Genomic DNA, 13,369 nt, shown 5'->3' with positions numbered 1-13,369 from the left:
ATGGAAAGAGGGATCTTTTCCCTGCTTTTCAAACTTTTTCAAACACGACTACACATAAAATTTGAGACAGATCGCTGCAGTACTTTCTAAGAAATAGTGGTAACAAACTTCAACAATGAAATCCAAGATGGCGGCCGTGCAGCCATCTTGTTGACCTATCAGTAACAAAATGCAATATGCACAACTAAGGCCCTAAGGGAACCTACATATAAAATTTGAGAGACATCCTTTCAGTACCTTTTTTAGAAATAGCAATAACAAACTTTAACTATCAAAATCCAAGATGGCTGCCAGACGGCCATCTTGTTGACTGATTGGTCCCAAAACGCAATATGCATAACTAGGGCCCTAGGGGAACCTATGTATGGAATTTGCTTGAGATCTCTTCAATAATTTCTGAGAAATAGTGGTAACAAACTTCCACTACCAAAATCCAAGATGGCCGTCTGTCTTGTTGACAAATCAGTATCAAAACACAATATGCACAACTAGGTCCCTAGGGGAACCTAAATGTGAAATTTGAGAAAGATCCCTTTTGTACTTTCTCAGAAATTGCGGTAACAAACTTTAACTATCAAAATACAAGATGGCCGCCTGGCAGCCATCTTGTTCACCGATCGGTCCCAAAATGCAATATGCACAACTAGGGCCCTAGGGGAACCTATATATGACATTTGAGATAGATCCCTTTAGTACTTTCTGAGAAATAGCAGTAACAAACTTTAACTATCAAAATCCAAGATGGTCGCCTGGCAGCCATCTTGTTGACCGATCAGTCCCAAAATGCAATATGCACAAACTAGGGCCCTAGGGGAACCTACATATGAAATTTGAGAAAGATCCCTTCAGTACTTTCTGAGAAATAGCGGTAACAAACTTTAACTATCAAAATCCAAGATGGCCGCCTGTCGGCCATCTTGTTCGCCGATCGGTCCCAAAATGCAATATGCACAACTAGGGTCCTAGGGGAACCTACATATGAAATTTGAGAAAAATCCCTTCTGTACTTTCTGAGAAATAGCGGTAACAAACTTTAACTATCAAAATCCAAGATGGCCGCCTGTCGGCCATCTTGTTGACCGATCGGTCCCAAAATGCAATATGCACAACTAGGGCCATAGGGGAACCTACATATGAAATTTGAAAAAGATCCCTTTAGTACTTTCTGAGAAATAGCGGTAACAAGAATTGTTAACGGACGGACGGACGGACGGAAGGACGGACGGACGGAAGGACGGAAGGACGGACGACGGAACGGACCACGGACGAAAGGCGATTTGAATAGCCCACCATCTGATGATGGTGGGCTAAAAAAAAAAAAGTAATAAATACACCAGATTTTTTTTTTTTATTCTGTGATATATACATTATGTATACATGCGATGATACTTTTTACCACACTATTATTTTCTTAGTAAAAATGACTATAAGAAAATTCAACTGATACTGTATATATATTTATTCAGAGTTCAATTTCGAAATACAATTTTTTTCCAATAAAATTCTTTTTAGAAGAAAATGTTACGAATGTTTTCACCCTTAACAGCATGTATCTGATAAATAACAGAATTTTTGACAATTATCAATTATTTCATGGCTATTAAAAATTCAGAGCATTTACAATGCTAGACTTCATCTTCTCAAAACGATGTTAATAAAAATAATCAATTCAATAATAGAAGAAATTATAATGTCATATTGTGATTCAAACATAGAGGTTTGAATCAAATGCTACTGACAAAACTACATTATGAAAATCTATTTTAGATAAGTTTAGATATTTTCGTCAACATAAATTATTTGAGAATGTACATGTTAAAAGTTGACTCTATCTCTATTTCAGTAACAACACAAGAATGCTTATATGGAACTTAAATGATGGTTCTTGTGTGGAAACAAAAAATGACATAGCAACCATATGATATCACAGAAAACTGAAATATACAGATGTAAGAGGCCTTAAATTCTGCCTCTAGATAATTTAGAGTGTTTAAGGTTTGGCAAATACTGTCCAATACAGTTAAAACTATTCTGAAGTTCTTTTTATTATCTATTTCAAATATGATTTCCACAATATTTGTAAACAGATGAAATTACACGAATGTTAAACACGCATATTATAATTCAGTGAAATAAATTGAAAAAAGAAACTGCTGTGCCAAATCAATTTGAGATGACACAAGAAGCTATTATCGTCATGGTCGATAACGCTGATGTTCCTCTAATAGATTCTTAATAGGTTAAACAGTAAACTTAACCTCAGTGATCAAGGTAATTTAGGTGGTGTACATGTTCAAACCAATTCTTAAATATGTACAGTGACGATTTTCTGGATTTGTACACACTTAGAATGGCTTTGATCACTGACTTTGTCAATTGTCTTTAAAACCCCAATACAAGATGTCCTGTCATTTGTCCGAGTCTTTAAATAGCCAACCCAAACACACTAACGATACAGTACATTGTCTTGTTCTCCCATCTCACAGTACAGCTACCTGTAATCATAAATAATAGGTAATACAGAATACAGTGTAACAAGAGAGTCTGGGCCATCTGATAATTGTAGTATCCTGAGGGTACATTTTAAGGATATAGATGGGCCAGCACTAATTAACATCTCACTTTATCACATGTACATAATCAAGCTGACAATGACATCACCCATGTATTAACATTTTTGCATGTGTTGCTAACTTGGAGCACTTTTTTATTGGGTGGAAATTCATTGTGACATCAGGATTTGCAGACAAAGTCGCAAAATGCAAATCTCAGTTAGACTTTTACAACACATTTTTGATGCTAAAATTCTTCATGAAACTTGTCTTGGAAGTTTTATTTTTTCCTTGCCAAAAATTATTTCTTAAAACCTCCTGAAAGTAACACTCATTTAAGATCAAATATGTGTAGAAATATAGCTCACAAATTAGAACTGTATATAAAGTGCAACTATGGTTAATGTTAAAATAATAATAAATTGCAACAAAAATCATTTGAATTTGTACATGTGCAGCAATATATTTCATTGGAATATCATGATGTGAAGAGCAATAAAAATGATTAACTCTGAATAAAATTAAATATCTTTATTCTTATCTGATGGGAGGAAATAGTGCATTAAAATCATAAATAATTTAACTTTTATAAGCGAAAAAACATACCATCTGTTGAATTGTCCCAAAAACAGGAGCTTGCTGTATGTAGTCCAGCACCATTTTTCTGCATTATTACACATGTCACTGAAAATAAATATCAAGCAGATGTAAGAATTTATGTTTATAAGTACCTGGTATATGTACTCAATCAAAAAAACCATTTACATTAAGTTTTGGTACATGCAGTCATATTTCAAAATTAGAACAAAATTTTCCTTTCAACAACCAGGGTCATATAAGGTTCAGAAGATGGAGGAACCCATAACAGAGATTCAACAACCTTATGGACAACTAATGGCAACTGTCCCAAGAGACAGCTTCAGGAGGGGCTGGGTCAGTGGTCACCACTTGACCTATGACATAAAATGGTTAAAATCCATATGGTGATGTTTATATGAAATACACTTACCAATATATTTGAATGGCTTTCCTAATTTTGTGAGCTGGTTCAGACACTGCTCGACTACATTGGAAGTCCACTGGTTCACCTTGTTATGCTGGTAAGCATTGCCTCCTATTGCACCCTCAATTGACTGAAACCGGAAAATAAAATAATGGTCACTTAGAGATAATTAACCTGTAAACTGATATAATTAGTAAATTATTGTATCAATCATCAGTACTCCATACACAGTTAAAATATCCATTGAAATTTTCCCTAAATATCTTTTGAACATGTGTACACCTGCAATTACCCCTAAAATATTTTTATTACACAAATCTAATATTTTGAGCACTTACATTGAGAATTAAAATCAAAAGAATTTCAGCCATGCTCAAGAATCTGTATCAACTGTGTTCTTGTTACAGACAGAAATGTGCTCAATTTCTAGCTTGTCATCAATTATTTTATACTGTAACCACGTGACTTTTTTTCGATTATCTCTTTAAACTTTGGATTTACACAACAGTACTAGATTTGAGTTATACCCCTCCTTTTTCAAAATTGCAATACCGTAATCTTGTTACTCAATACTTGGCTAAGTTGTTGCAATTAACTATTATACCATTAGGTACTTCAAGCTCCATATTCAAGTCACTTACAAATATGAGCTGTCTAATGATTGTCAACTGTCTAATGATTGTCAACTTTGTCTATTAAAAGTTTATGATTTGTTTTATGGAATTTAGACTACTAGTACTATACCAACCTCTTTGATTATGTTTGTTACTTCATCTGTTACGAAGGCAGTCTGGAAAAAAAATAAAAGAAAATTTATAAATAGATTTATTATAATATGGTTGCATGCTCAGACTGAAAAACACTCTACATTGTAACTGTTCTACTTCTATGCTATTACATTTTATGATGTTATATTATTATTTTATTATTATAATAATATTTATATCATTTTGTTGAGCACCAAGTTTGTATAGAAAGGAGAAAATGTAGTGGCCAGACTGGGCTTCACACCTGTGACCTCCGAATACTAGCCAGATGCTAGTGCTCTACCAATTGTGATTGAGCTACAATGTAATGTACCTGTAACGTACCTGCATGGTTACATATGACTGACCCAGTCCAATTACCCTACCTACATTCCTTCCACCTTTCCCAAAATGTTTTCTCCCGAAAACGCAACAACTCACAAGTTTGCATATATTCCCTGCTTTTATGATTCAACTAAGCTAGACTAGCTTCTACTGAACAATGTAAAAGGTATTCCATAGGCATTGCACTACGAGACACTTTTGAAATATTATGTTGTGGCTAATAGTCAGTAAAATAATGTCCAATAAGAAAACAACTCTCACGTTATGAGGGTAAGGCTTAGCATGTTCAAGCTCCCAATGCTTGAAACAATGGTTGTATTTTAAAATGTAACAAATGTACAATAACATATACATATTAATTTATATACCATCTACCGGTAGTTGAACTCCTAGAAACTTAATGTTGAATGAATTTTTAATTTGTAACCATCTAATTTTAGACTAGGCCTACTGTAAATTTCATCATATCAAATTCTAATTCAAGATACTAAAATTGATTAAACATCTAAAATTAAATGAGACATTCACAATAGTCAACTCTTTATGGCTCTTAACAGCATAGGATAAAAGAGCTTGGACTGTTAACAGGATAAGGATAAGCTTAAGCACATATTTAATATGTTGTCATATGTATGTTTATTGTAATCCTATATGCTGTTTGCATTCGGAATAAAATGAATTGAAAATTGAAAGCTCAAGCATACAAATCAATTCAATATTACCGTTAGCAGTACAGAAGCAGTGGCATGTCATGGTGGTGTGTGTGTGAGAGGGGAGGGGGGGGGCGGGGGGGGCTCTTACTCTTAGTCACCAGACATAGGCCTATTGCCTATATGCATGTCTTAGCCAATACTTATGCAGTCCTTTATGTGTATTTTGGTATATGTTCACTATTGAAGTACCAAGTGGCTTGCTTGAAAGTAAACTGTTACCATTGTACGAGTGGAAAATAATAAAATACATTCATCAACATCAGTCGGTGACGGTTCTAAGGATTCTAAAAAAATAAACTCATGAGAGACGTGTATTCCTTTCTGAGAGAATCTATTTAAATTATCTCTCTAGTGCAAGTGTTTTTTTCTGTTAATGAATCATGAACTAAATACCTCTTCTCCAGTCTGGAACTCATCCATTTTGACAGTGTGTTCGACGAGATTGCCAAATTATTGGAGACAAGTGACAGGAACAATCTTGCTGGTCTCGTTGACAACAAACTCTCGAACCGTCTGAGAACCGTGCGAGATCAAGGGCGACAACTCCCACAACACTACATTTTTCATATCGATACAGTACAGTAGGGCCTAGTGATTTTTTTAGGTACATCGAACATTGATTTTTTTTTAAATTTATTATTATTTTAGTTTTCATTAAAAAGCCATGTTTATATGCTGATATATAGCCTATATATATTATGGTCCGACAATAACCGACATAACATCTTATACATTACAAATTAAAGTTGATAAAATCCCTGTGATTTTAATACCGTTGATGGGGGTTTCAGTGGGTTTTTTTGTTTTTTTTTTGTTTTGTTTTTTTTTTGTGTTTATGTGGGGAGGGGGGAGGGTGCTGGTAAAACGAAATTTTGATTAACATAATTTCAATTTCAACAATTTTTTGTGTTCTATTTACGGATATTTGGATATTTTTTGAATGATGTTTAATTGCCAAAAACTGTATGTAACGTTAGAAGGGTTTTTTTTTTTAATTCCAAAAAGTTGCTGTTATGGAATCCAGTAGGCCTATTCAATGAAAGCGTTCCCTCCACCCATGGGATACAGACTAAAGCATGTCCATATTGGCTTATTTAATCATGGATACTGGATTTTGTATTTAAAGTAAAGTAAATAATTTAACGGACTCAATATCTTTGTACACACTCATGTGCATTTCTAAAGATACATGTATGTGGGTTTTTTAATTTAAATTAAAGGCTTACATCAAAAACATACAATAATGCATACGAACATGTTCACCCTATTTAGATTTCTACATCCCTTAAAGCGAAATTAGAGATCACATAGATCGAAAATCGATAGAAATATTAAATATGTAGTACTCATATTTCAGGTGTTAATTTGACGCTAACCCTTAAAAATAACCACAGTATATGGTTAAACCAGTAATATAGATAGTATATAGATATTGTATAATCTGAATACTTGGTGGAACCATATAGGCGCACGAATTTTGTTTTTAATTATAGATATATGATAGTCTTGGTAGTAGTCTCTGAAGTCTTTTTTTACTAAGACACGCTGTCAAATTATTTCTAATCTGCAAATGGCCATGGGTTGAACTATATGATACAAGTCTTTACCGTTGCCGAAATAAAAGAACTTCATAGTCCTTTTACATGTGAATGCAGAATATTATGTATTCAGAAAGTTTTCATAATGTACATGCATGTCTCTCCATCAATAGTGAAGTTTTCTTCTAACTTGATATTCCGTACAAAACAAGAGGGCTATTGGGCTTGTATCGCTCACCTGTTTCAGGCTAAGAACACAAGCTACCAACTTGAAGGCTTTAGAATTGAACTTAATCTATTCTACAGACAGATTTTAAAGAATTCGCTATATTTTCCCTATAGAGCCCGCCCTCTGACCCCTAGGGGAACAGCCTCACCGTTTATACATATATAATTGGTTCCTCTTCACCCAAGGAAGCTTCATACCAAATTAGATCTAAATCCCTTCTTTCCTATAGAGGAATGATTTTAAAGAATTTGCTTTATTTTCCCTATTTGACCCCGCCCTTCAGGCCCCTGGGGAACCAGACCCATCGTTGGTTCTCCTTCACCCAAAGAAGCGGCATACAAAATTAGAACAAACCCCTTTCATTGCTACAGAAGAAAAACCCTTTCATTGCTAAAGAAGAAGAAGAATTTTTAAAGAATTTGCTATATTTTCCCTACTGGGCCCTCCCCCTTAGGCCCCTGGAGGACCAGACCCACAGTTTATACAAAATCGGTTCCCCTTCACCCAAGGAAGCTTCAGGCTAAATTTGGTGAAAATCCATTCAGCCGTTTATGACAAGTATGGATTTTTATGAAAAGTTGACGGACAACAAACGACGGACGCCGCGCCATGACATAAGCTCACCGGCCCTTCGGGCCAGATGAGCTAATAAAATTTCCCCCGTTCATATCATGAAATAACTTATTTGAGAAATTAGTTTGACATTTTCAGAGTCAGTGCACAGCAGACACAGATTTAAAAGAATTTTAAGCAAGGAACTTAAAAGTCTCCATACAAGAAATCATTACAGTTTTTGAAGCTACCTAAAAAGGAACCTAACGTCTGTAATACTTTTCTATAGGGAATCTTAAGTCAAGGGATTCCTTTTAAAGCTTAGGACACTGGACCTAGGCCATGTCGACGTCAGATGGATACATGGCGTTCCACTTCATTATGTGTATTGATCTGAATCGCATGAATGTCGACTTTTAAAATTGTTTTGTTTGTTTGTTTTTTTTTATGTTCCAAGAAAAGGCGTCTTATTTCTGGTTTATAATCAGTATAGTTATGTATATATTATGTAAAAATTATTAAATATTTGACCTGCCTTTAAAGCAAACTGGTTCCAATCCGTATTACAAAGCAATTCACGTAATGGAAATTGTCGTTGAGAAAGGGTGATTTAATACGTTCCCATTTCGAATATTGACTTCGCGCCTTTGATCTGTATTCATTTTCAGGCCATTATATCCATGGTTCGGCAACGTAATCGAGAAAGGATAATTAAAACTAGTAATTATAGTTACATAGGATAATTAAATCCACAGGGACCTGGCACGAAAATTTTTAACCAACGGTATACAAAATATATATATTATAGTATCTATAATATACATATGTATAACGTTGGTTAAACATTTTCGTGCCAGATCCCTGTGATCAAATCTGGTTGCAAAGCTATAGAGTGTGATGCACAGAAGGACAGTGTATGTGGAGATAGACTTGACCTTCATGAGATCAACAGTCAATATACTCATCTCCACAAAACTCGTGAGGACTGACAATGCTCTTAATCGTGATTAATTATCTGATGCGATAAATAGTGAAGACTCCGCAAACTGAATGTACCATGACAACACTATAAGGTTAAATAGTAATACCTTTGTTTAACAACGCATAAATATCTAAATTAATTAAATATACATGCAGATGCAAACAATCCAATAGTCTTATCCTACATATAAAACATGTAGCTTAAATAATTGTCGCTCATAGCAAATAAATCAAAGCAAAACCCGACTATTTTTGTTCAGTTATTTTTTTTCATCTGGATAACTTGCATACATGTAGTTATGTGGCAGGCACATGCAATAAAGAGACGTTCTTCTTGCAATATTGAAAAAAAAAATCCTTGGGAATTATAGAATTCATCAAAAGCTCCGAAACATCAGGCAGTGATAGCTTAACTCTACATACATTTTCATTGGTGAATTACATGCTATTACTGTATTTGTAATCATCATTTTGTTACTAATTCTATATAGTCTAGTGGTCCTTGTTTCCGACAATCTCATCAATGGGTCGCCAGAAATTCTCCAGAGGTATTGCAACTTTCGGAAATTTGTCAAGCTGTACAAAACTAAAGTTGATATAAAACTGAAGATCATGATATACTTTTTATTTACCAAAGGGTATCTTTTTAATAAATACATTAGTAACGATGTGGTTTACTGCACCAAACGTATTTAAAACTGTAATATTCCAATTCCATACATTAGCAGTTTGGCACAATTTAACAATAATGTCATTACCATGTCATTTGTCTTCACAAAATCTTCAATGTACATCTCAGCATGATTAAAGCACAATTAAACCATATCTCATTCTGATAACTATATTTCTGGCAATCCGTCTAAAGTACATGGCCAACTAATAGAGAAATAATAATTCATTTTACCCGACGAGCCCATACATCTATTCTTAACAAGGATTTCTCTTTGTCGAGATGCAACTATGTGTCCCTCATAACTTCCCCTCACCAAGAATGAACATGTCATCTCCGCTTGCCAAGAGTCGATTCTCTCCAGCTTGAAGAGGAAGGTACTGGTCGTAACTGTTGGTAAGCGAAGATATGACTTTATTAGTAAGACGACGTCGTTATCTGTATAACTAGTAGAGCTACAATATTACACAGCTACCCTCACCTGAGTTAAACGATTCTCTCCACCCACGAACGATCAACTCAATGACCAAACTGCTACGGTACATATACATCATACTCCTACCATTCGAAATGTTGGATACACAAGTTTTCCAACCAGAAAGCACTAATGAAAGAGCATGTGCGAATACTAAGGGATGCTGTATCTTAGTTCGCAATAGCTTAATGGCGAAGTCCATTTGCCAAAACAAATTTATATATAAGGTACATGACTCAGAAACCTTTTTTTTGGCTTCAATTATAAAATCATTTGTATTAATAATACATTATCTTGCATCTCTACAAAACTGATTGACTGTAAAGCCAAAAGTAAAAAAAACGAATTTGAATTTGCCAGAATAACGCACAATGATGTAGAATGTTCAATAATACTTTTAAATGGAAGCCCCGTAATAGTCAACAATGTATACATGTAATACACGAAGCCACGTGTCCATTCACGCGAACTGAGTGTCTATGCATGGAAACCATTTTCTTGATTCCTTTTAGGAGCCTTGTCGAGGAACAATTATCAAAAGACTACAGCATGAGTTGTCTGTTCACAGATCTCCGCATCTTTTCCTTATCCCCGAGGAACATATTTGTCGCAAATCTGTCACCATTTTGATCGTCTTGGACAACAACAACTGGTGCAGGTTCTTCCTGTATAATCCGAACCTTTTTAACCCTCTGTAAAACTGGCGGATTGTCTAAGGCGTCATAGTCTACGTCATCAGATTTAAAATGTACGAAAAGATAAGAACATGCACGAGTCCACGGGTAGATACAGCACCTACAGGTCATGTTACAACAGACTTGGAACGCGTCTTTACACGTGATATGTAAACCTTTCATAAACGGCGAAAAATACCACACATGATTGAAAGCAAGAAATCCGAACTGGCACCCCCAGAAACAGGCGATCCATACACTAAGGAATGTACTCAAAAGACAGTAATGTAGATCTCGGCAGCAGGAATAGGCGATGGCGGCGAAGTCCCACATAACTCCTATACTGTGCATTCCATTAGGCTCGGCCAGAGTATCCGTATACCGGATCTGCAGTAAAAAGGATACCATAAACAATGAAAAGTATTATAAAATAAAACGACAAAAAATATTGCGAATACATGTACATATGTATTTTCTTTCATGTTAGTATCCAGCAGCCATGGTAGACCCACCGGGTTCAAGAAGTGGAGAAATGTTGGGGTGCCCAGGAAAATTGCTCTTTTTGTAGATTTTATCCCAGTAGCAAATGTAAGACGCTGAATTAATCTCCTTGTGATCCCCGCCCTCACCTTCCTTCGCTCGCCGCGAGAACCCAACAAATCTCCCCTCCAGCCTCATCACCTCCTTAAACATTCTGATATATCAGAGTTAGTGAGTTACTTCCCTTTATTTCACCCCATCAACTGACGGAGTAGAGCGAAGGGAAATGGCTCTGATACATATATGCCTGAAAGTTCCTTATAAATGAGAACAAGCTTCGATTCCATAACATAATTAAGGACAAAAGACCAGCAATAAAGTCTGTCTTTAACCATGTCAGTCATTGTAAATCACATGTATCTACCTGCATGTATAGATCTATATCACAAGGATCTGATAATTAGTTACAATAAATATAATCATGGACCCACCAGAGTGCCCATAGACCATTTTTAGATGTTTTAGGGGTCTAGATCAAAAATCTATTTTTGATCTAGATCCCTAATTGTCTATGGGCATTCAAGCGGGTGTTGGTGGGTCCATAAATATATGTACACTGTACACATAACTAATTCTCAGATCCTGTGATCTTTATTGTATTCATCAAGCTACTTGTATTCTAAGTTGAAACTCCTATTTGCCCTTAATCCACCCAACAGTAAATATAATTAACTACTAGAAATAACAGCTACTGGTCGGTACATTTTGTACGTCAAGGTACTCAAATGTTATAAAATCTTAAGCAAAATTTATCAATTTGACATACCTTGAGGTGAGCGTTAAGTTTGTTCACATCCCTGTCCGGGGGAGGGGGTCGTTGAGCTCTTGGTTTCTTGGGGGCCGCTGGCGAGGGAGACACTTGTTGTTGTTTGGGCGGCATCGCTATTGTGCTTTGCTTCTTACTCAATCTCGCACATCCGGTTCATTGTTTTATCGTGAATTATTGATGAACCTCGCTGTAATGAGTTCTTGTCCAATGTTTTCTCCGTGAGATCAACACATCCGGATCCCATAAGTATGTGGCCTTTTTGTACGTATAGTATAGATTATAATCCTTGCATGTATTATCTCTTTGGTATATTCGAAAATCTGAAATGGAAAATAATAAGCTTAAGCTAGAAAATCGCATGTACATGAACGAATCAAAAATTGGCAAAAAAACCCAATAAAAGTGGAATTTTCAATTCGATATCAATTATTGATAAGATAATTCAGAAATAAAAATGTCTTTGAATTTTTATACCTACCGGATTTCCTTAAATAGAATATCACGATATTTACTGTAGTTAACGGCCAAGTAATAATACAATGAACTGTCGTCAAAACATGCCCTGCAATATACCGGACTTCGTTAACGGGGGCTTTAACACCTGAATGACCACCAGTGGTCAAGTATTTACATATATAAGGTGGAATCGGGTCAAACCTAGTACGATGATCTATAATCGGCTTGCTTTCCATTACATAATCATACCCCTACATGTACATGTACGCTCCGGACTCTTTACCAATTAACAAATTGGTCCTAATTGTTAATGATTGAGCATTTAATGAATGCCGCGTACGATATCGTCACGAATATTGTAAACCATAAATCCTTAAAGGAAAACAAGCACGCCCTCGTTAATATGTATACATGTATTTAAATGGGCCAAAATAATGAACTTAGTACACTCAGATATGCGGCCGATATTTTGTGAAGTTATTAAATGACTGAGTGCACTCTGTCACTTTCCGTTTTAAGACTTAGGCCTATGTGCATTCTATTTTCCCAAACATCATTAATTTTCAATTCACTGGCTTAATGGCTTTGTAATAAGTTTTTACAAAGAGTTTTTCACGATACTCCAAGTGCACATAATGCAAAATTAGTATAAACAGTACAAGTTTAGGCCTACAAGTTTCTATTTCATCCAAATGCAAAACCAACATTGACAAAAATTCGTGTCAGGTCCCTGTGGTAATAATATATCGAAATTTAAAAGGATCATCGTACCTTTCCGAAACAAAAGTTTAAAGTTATTTTTAAAAAACAATAATAACATCAGAAAACTTATATCGATAGCCTCAAATAAGGTAACAACATTTAACAAATACAAGATTCGTTGTGTTATCTATGTTAACAGTAAAGATTTTCCGTCTAGCGCAGTGATAGTCAACTAACGCGCGGTGATTACGATGACGGCATGAAACATAATAAATGCGTTTTTAAAATTAATGTTTGATTTATTTGAATTAAACCATTCATAATGTGATTGTATGTGTAGTATTAATGGTAAATTAATAACTTTTGCGACACTACAAAATTATCAAACAGTTTACAGTTACCATTTTAAAAACCAAAAGTCATT

The 13,369-nt window shown here is 35.1% G+C and overlaps 2 protein-coding genes across 2 annotated transcripts; both read right to left on the bottom strand.

The window, feature by feature from the left end:
* Positions 1 to 2,024: 2,024 nt before the first annotated feature.
* On the bottom strand, positions 2,025 to 5,894 carry LOC138329644 (dynein light chain Tctex-type 1). Its single transcript, XM_069276774.1, has 5 exons — positions 5,753 to 5,894; positions 4,304 to 4,345; positions 3,562 to 3,685; positions 3,159 to 3,236; positions 2,025 to 2,495 (listed from the first exon to the last, which is right to left on the bottom strand). Exons 1-5 carry the CDS (start codon positions 5,777 to 5,779, stop codon positions 2,425 to 2,427), a joined length of 342 nt encoding a protein of 113 aa, XP_069132875.1. The 5' UTR covers positions 5,780 to 5,894; the 3' UTR covers positions 2,025 to 2,424.
* A 3,383-nt stretch (positions 5,895 to 9,277) lies between these two features.
* Positions 9,278 to 11,898, bottom strand: LOC138310603 (uncharacterized). The gene is made up of 2 exons (XM_069251881.1): positions 11,785 to 11,898; positions 9,278 to 10,865 (listed from the first exon to the last, which is right to left on the bottom strand). Exons 1-2 carry the CDS (start codon positions 11,896 to 11,898, stop codon positions 10,347 to 10,349), a joined length of 633 nt encoding a protein of 210 aa, XP_069107982.1. The 3' UTR covers positions 9,278 to 10,346.
* Positions 11,899 to 13,369: the final 1,471 nt, after the last annotated feature.

Source organism: Argopecten irradians, chromosome 1 (assembly GCF_041381155.1).
Source record: "Argopecten irradians isolate NY chromosome 1, Ai_NY, whole genome shotgun sequence".
In the NCBI taxonomy this organism is placed as follows: Eukaryota; Metazoa; Mollusca; class Bivalvia; order Pectinida; family Pectinidae; genus Argopecten; species Argopecten irradians.
This window is presented reverse-complemented; position numbering and strand designations above follow the sequence as displayed.